Raw genomic sequence first — 6,140 nt, 5'->3', positions numbered from 1 at the left:
GAGCCCAAAACTGGGGCATCAGGGCTTGGAAATTTGGGATAAAATCATGGGAAAATGGGGCTGAGCCTGAAACTGGGGAATCAGGGATTGAAAATTTGGGATGAAAATACAGGAAAATGGGGCTGAGCTCATCCCAGGGGATCCAGCATCTCCTTCCCAAATATGCCCCCAAAAAAAGCCCCAAACCACAAGTTTTACAGAAAAAAAGTTGTTTTTTACATCACTTAAATAACTCTAATCCAGGTTATTAGGAGGGGAAGAACAAAAACCCCAAAAACGAGACCAGGCGATCACAAGAACATATTTATAGGAATCAAAATTAATTTAAACCACACGAAATAAATTAAAACATTAAATATTAACTTTCAGTGCAACATATACAGAAGACATGAGAGTAACCATGACTTAAAAAAAAAAAAAAAAACTGAAACAAAACAAAAAAATCTCAAAAAACAACCCCAAAACAGAGGGAAAAGTTCTGGGTTGGTTAAGAGGGAGGATTAAGGTTGGAGCCAGAGGTTGGAGCTCCAGCCTGAGGAGGTTTCCTAGGATTTATGTTCATTTTATTATTAATAAAAAGCTGGGATTTGTCCCCAAAATGAGCCGGGCTTGTGCCTCTGTAGAAAAATAAACCCCAGTCCTGGTGGGGTTTAAAAACCGAATATCCAGGAGGGAAAAAAACAGGGAAAACAACCCAAAAGCCAAGGGAAAATCCGAGGTTTGGCTCCTGCCTCGTCCTGGCGCTGGAAAAACGAGGAAAAAGGGGAAATCACCCCAAAAAAGGATGGGGAGCGGAGCAGGGAGGTGCAGGGCCAGTCCTGGGTCTGTCACACACCTGTGGGATGGCAAGGGGACAGGTGACACCGCGGGGTGGTGGCTGTGTGCTGCCGCGGTGTCACCTGGGCCTCAGCTGGCAGGGGACAGCGGCAGGTGACACCCTCAGGTGTCCCCTGTGTCATTTAGCTGTCACAGTGTGACAGCAGGAGGTGTCACCTGTCCCTCAGCTGGCAGGGGACAGCAGCAGGTGACACCCAGCAGGTGTCCCATCCCTCACCTGTCCCCCTTGAGGTGACTTCTGTGTCCCTCACTTGTGTCAGGAGGTGTTCCCTGTGTCCCCAGGTGTCCCCTGTCCCTCACCTGTGTTGAAGTGGCAGCAGGACATTCCCTGTGTCCCCAGCTGACCCCTGTGTCCCCAGCTGTCCCTCACCTGTGTCAGAGTGGCAGGACATTCCCCAGGTGTCCCCTGTGTCCCTCACCTGTCTCAGGAGGTGTCCCCAGCTGTCCCTATGTCCCCTCACCTGTGTTGGAGGGGCAGCAGGACATTCCCTCCAGGTGTCACCCCAGCTGTCCCCTGTGTCCCCATGTCCCCTCACCTGTGTCAAGAGTGGCAGCAGGATGTGTCACCCCCCGGCTGTCCCCAGCAGTCCCCTGTGTTCTCAGCTGTCCCCTTGTGTTGGAGTGGCAGCAGGACACTCCCCAGCTGTCCCCTGTCCCTCACCTGTGTCAGAGTGGCAGCAGGACATTCCCCAGGTGACCCCAGCTGTCCCCTGTCCCTCACCTGTGTCGGAGTGGCAGCAGGACGCTGTCCCCTTGAGCAGTCCCCCTGGTTTCTCCTGGCCACCTCCGTGCTCTCGGCACCAACCCGGGCAGCGCCTGCGCAGGCGGCAGCAGCTGGGGACAGGGACAGGGACAGGTCAGGGACAGGGACAGGGCAGGGACAGGGACAGGGACAGGGACAGGTCAGGGACAGGGATAGGGATGGGAATTTGGATGGGGACAGGGACAGGTCAGGGGTGGAGCAGGGACAGGGATGGGAATGGGAACAGGGACATGTCAGGGATGGGGACAGGGACGGAGACAGGTCAGGGACAGGGATGGGACAGATCAGGGATGGGACAGGGATAGGTCAGGGATGGGACACGACGGATTAGGGACAGGTCATGGACAGTTCAGGGATGGAGTGGGGACAGAGACACGTCAGGGACAGGTCAGGGACAGGTCATGGACAGTTAAGGGATGGAGTGGGGACAGGGACACGTCAGAGACAGGGACAGGTCAGGGACAGTGACAGGACAGGCATAGGGATAGGAATGGGACAGGGATGGGAATGAGGACAGGGATGAGTCAGGGACTGGGACAGGAAGGTCATGGACAGGTCAGGGATGGAGTGGGGACAGGGACAGGTCAGGGATTGGGATGGGCACAGTGTCAGGGACAGGGACGGGGCTGGGGTCAGGGCTGGACTTAAGGGTCAGGGACAGAGTCAGGGGATGTCCCCCAAGATGTCCCCAGGCCAGCACTCACTGCACCAGGACACAGACGGTGACAAGCAGCGCCGAGGCCACCACTGCCACCACGAGCAGGGCTGTGATCGTCTGCTTCTTCTGGTTGGCTGCCACCACGGCCAGCAGGTCAGCGTGCTCACAGCGTGTCCCCACGTACCCCGAGTGACACCTGGGGACACAGAGCAGGTCAGTGTGCTCACAGCGTGTCCCCACGTACCCCGAGTGACACCTGGGGACACAGAGCGGGTCAGTGTGCTCACAGTGTGTCCTCATGTACCGAGTGACACCTGACAGGGACACAGAGCAGGTCAGTGTGCTCACAGCGTGTCCCCACGTACCCTGAGTGACACCTGACAGGGACACAGAGCAGGTCAGCGTGCTCAGTGTGACCCCGAGTGACACGTGGGGACATGGGGTCACCATGGGACAGGGATATATGGGAACAGGGACACAGAGCAGGGACATTGAGTCACCTCAGGATGGGGACACACAGGGACAGGGAGTCACCCCAGGATGGGGACACACGGAAACAGGGACAGGGAGTCACCTGGGACAGAGACAGTGGAGTCACCCCAGGACAGGGACACACAAGGACAGGGACAGGGACAGGGACAGGGACAGGGAGTCACCCTGGCATGGGGACACAAGAAAACAGGGACAGGGAGTGACCTCGGGAACAGAGGCAGTGGAGTCACCCCAGGACAGGGACACACAGGTTAGGAATAGGGACAGGGAGTCACCCTGGCATGGGGACACACAGGAACAGGGACATATGGGAGGGACAGGGAGTCACCCTGGGTTAGGGAGACACAGGTTAGGGACAAGGACAGCAGAGTCACCTCAGGACAGAGACACATGGGAACAGCGACACATGGCAGGGACAGGGAGTCACCCTGGGAACAAGGACATGGGAAGGACATGGGAGTCAGGCCTGGGACCTGCCTGGAGAGGGGACATGTGGGATGGACAGCGGAGTCCAGCCCAGGAACAGGGCCACGCTTGGGGAGGACACACAGGATGGACATTGGAGTGATCCCAGGACCAGGGACATAGGAAGGACACACGGGATGGACATCAGAGTCACCCCAGGATGGGGACACATGGGATGGACATGGGAGTCAATCCCAGGAATAGGGAGATGCTTGGGAAGGACACATGGGATGGACACTGGAGCCAGGCCTGGGCCCAGGGACACACTTGGGAAGGACACACAGGATGGACATTGGAGTCCATCCCAACAACGAGATCACGTTCAGGAAGGACACACAGGATGGACATCAGTCTGTCCCCAGTCCAGGGACACAAAGGATGGACATTGGAGTTAATCCTGGGAACAGGGACATGCCTGGGAAGGACACACGGGATGGACATCAGTCTGTCCTGAGTCCAGGGACACATGGGATGGACATTGGAGTCAATCCCAGGACCAGGGACACACTCAGGAAGGACACACAGGAGGGACATCAGTCTGTCCCCAGTCCAGGGACACACAGGATGGGCATGGGAGGCAATCCCAGGACCCAGGGGAGCCCCAACCCCATTGTTTTGGGATTCCCAGCACCCCAACCCTGTTATTTTGGGGTTCCCAGCACCCCAACCCCGTTATTTTGGGGTTCCCAGCACCCCAAGCCCACTGTTTCGGGGTTCCCAGCACCCCAACCCCGTTATTTCAGGGTTCCCAGCTCTCCAACCCCGGTATTTCAGGGTTCCCATCACCCCAACCCCGTTATTTCGGGGTTCCCAGCACCCCAAGCCCGCAGCCCCACACTCACACGCAGGCAGGTTTGTCCTCCTGCACCAGGAAGCGACAAGTGCCGTGGAAACAGAACTGGCTGTGGGAATCGGGACAGTCGTTGAAGTGAGACCTCACTGCTGCTGCCACCGGAGCTGGGAAAATGGGGAAAAAATGGGGAAAAAAGGTGTTTTTGGGGAATTTCCTGCTGATTCAGGTATGGCAGCTCCACTTCAGGGTTTATTTTGGGATTGCAGTGTGGGATGTGACCCACTGACCACCCCACTGCTGTGGGAATTGGGACAGTCGTTGAAGTGGCACCTCACTGCCGCTGCCACCAGAGCTGGGAAAATGGGGAAAAAATGGGGAAAAATGGGGAAAAAAGGGTGTTTTTGGGGAATTTGGCACTGATTCAGGTATGGCAGCTCTGCTTTAGGGTTTGTTTTGGGATTGCAGTGTGGGATGTGACCCACTGACCACCCCACTGCTGTGGGAATTGGGATAATCATCGAGGTGTGACCTCACCAGAGCTGCAAGAAAAATGGGGAAGAAATTGGGGAAAAAGGGGAAAAATGGGGAATAAACAGAAAAAAAAAAAACAGGGAAAAAAAGGGGGGAAATGGAGAATAAACAGGGAAGAAATGGAGGAAAAAAGGGGGAAAAGTGAAGAAAAAAGGGGAAAAAATGGGGAAAAAGCAGGGGAAAAAGAGGGGAAAAAAGAGGGGGACAATGGGGAAAAAACAGGGAAAAGTGGGGAAAAAATGGGGAATAAATGGGGAAAAATGGGGAAAAATGGGGAAAAAAGGGGAAAAAATGGGGAAAAGGTGGGAAAAAATGGGGGGAAAACAGAGAAAAAGGGGAAAAAATAGGGAAAAAACGGAAAAAATGGGGAAAAACAGGAAAAAAATGGGGAAAAAACAGGGAAAAAATGGGGGAAAATGGGGGAAAACCAGGGGAAAATATGAAGAAAAAACAGGGAAAAATGGAGAAAAAAGAGGAAATATGGGGGGAAACTGGGGAAAAAATGGGGAAAAATGGGGAAAACGTGGAGAAAAGAGGGGAAAAATGGGGAAAAGATGGGGAAAAGTCGGGGAAGAAATGGGGAAAAATTGGCATTTTTTGGGAATTTGGCACCAATCAGGTGCAGCAGCTCCGCTTTAGGGTTGATTTTGGGATCACAGCGCAGGACGTGACCCAGCAGCCCCCAAATGAGCCCAAATGGGTCCTGCTTGAAATAATCCCAAAGGAATTTCCTAAAGCGCTTAGGAGGGACGAGCAGAGGGTTCAATCCCTGTTTCCCATTAATCCCAGGCTGGTTTGAGTTATGGGATGCAGGAAGGGAATATCCTCAGCCGGGAATGTGGTGGGAATGGGGAACATCCGACTGCGGCGCTTCAAAGGCTCCTCGAGTTCCTGCGCTGTGGGTTTGGGGAAATTGGAGCCAGGGGGGTGGGAATGCTGGGAGAGGGATCTGGAAAACTGGGAATGCTGAAAACAGGGAATCCTGAAACAAGGGGATGTGGAAATCAGGGAATCCTAAAGCCAGGGAATGCTGAAATCAGAGAATCCTGAAATCAGGGGATCCTAAAATGATGGAATGCTGAAATCAGGGGACGCTAAAAGCTGGGAATGCTAAAAGCAGGGAATGCAAGCAAAAATCATGGAATCCTAAAATCACAGAATGCTAAAATCATGGGATGCTGAAATCAGGGAATGCTAAAAATATGGAATGCTAAAATCAGGGAATTGTGAAACTATGGAATCCTAAAACCAGGGGATCTTAAAATCGTGGAATCCTGAAATCAGGGAATCCTAAGATTATGGAATGCAAAAATCAGGGGATGCTGTAATCAGGGAATCCTAAAGTAATGGAATCCTAAAATCACAGAATGCTAAAATTATGGAATGCAAGAATCACGGAATGCTCAAATCAGGGAATGCTAAAAATCAGGGAATGCAGAAATCAGGGAATCCTGAAATTATGGAATCCTAAAATCACAGAATGCTAAAATCAGGGGAATGCTAAAATAATGGAATCCTAAAAGCACAGAATGCTAAAATTATGGAATGCTAAAATGAGGGAATGCTGAAATCAGGGAATCCTAAAACCAGGGAATGCTGAA

The 6,140-nt window shown here is 53.0% G+C and overlaps 1 protein-coding gene across 1 annotated transcript in view; it reads right to left on the bottom strand.

Moving 5' to 3' along the window:
* Positions 1 to 290: 290 nt before the first annotated feature.
* The window catches only part of LOC146428051 (protransforming growth factor alpha-like), a 38,291-nt gene continuing 32,441 nt past the window's right edge, over positions 291 to 6,140 (bottom strand). The window contains exons 2-5 of the mRNA XM_085080481.1: positions 4,058 to 4,222; positions 2,305 to 2,454; positions 1,559 to 1,671; positions 291 to 835 (exon numbers count right to left, since the gene is read on the bottom strand). Coding sequence (XP_084936607.1) covers positions 828 to 835; positions 1,559 to 1,671; positions 2,305 to 2,454; positions 4,058 to 4,222 — 436 coding nt within the window. The 3' untranslated portion in view covers positions 291 to 827. The remainder of the gene's footprint in view (positions 836 to 1,558; positions 1,672 to 2,304; positions 2,455 to 4,057; positions 4,223 to 6,140) is intronic.

The sequence above is a fragment of the Lichenostomus cassidix genome, chromosome 22 (genome assembly GCF_008360975.1).
Source record: "Lichenostomus cassidix isolate B80296 chromosome 22, HeHo_3.0, whole genome shotgun sequence".
In the NCBI taxonomy this organism is placed as follows: Eukaryota; Metazoa; Chordata; class Aves; order Passeriformes; family Meliphagidae; genus Lichenostomus; species Lichenostomus cassidix.
Note: the sequence above shows the minus strand (reverse complement) of the source record. Positions and strands in the feature narration are given on the sequence as shown.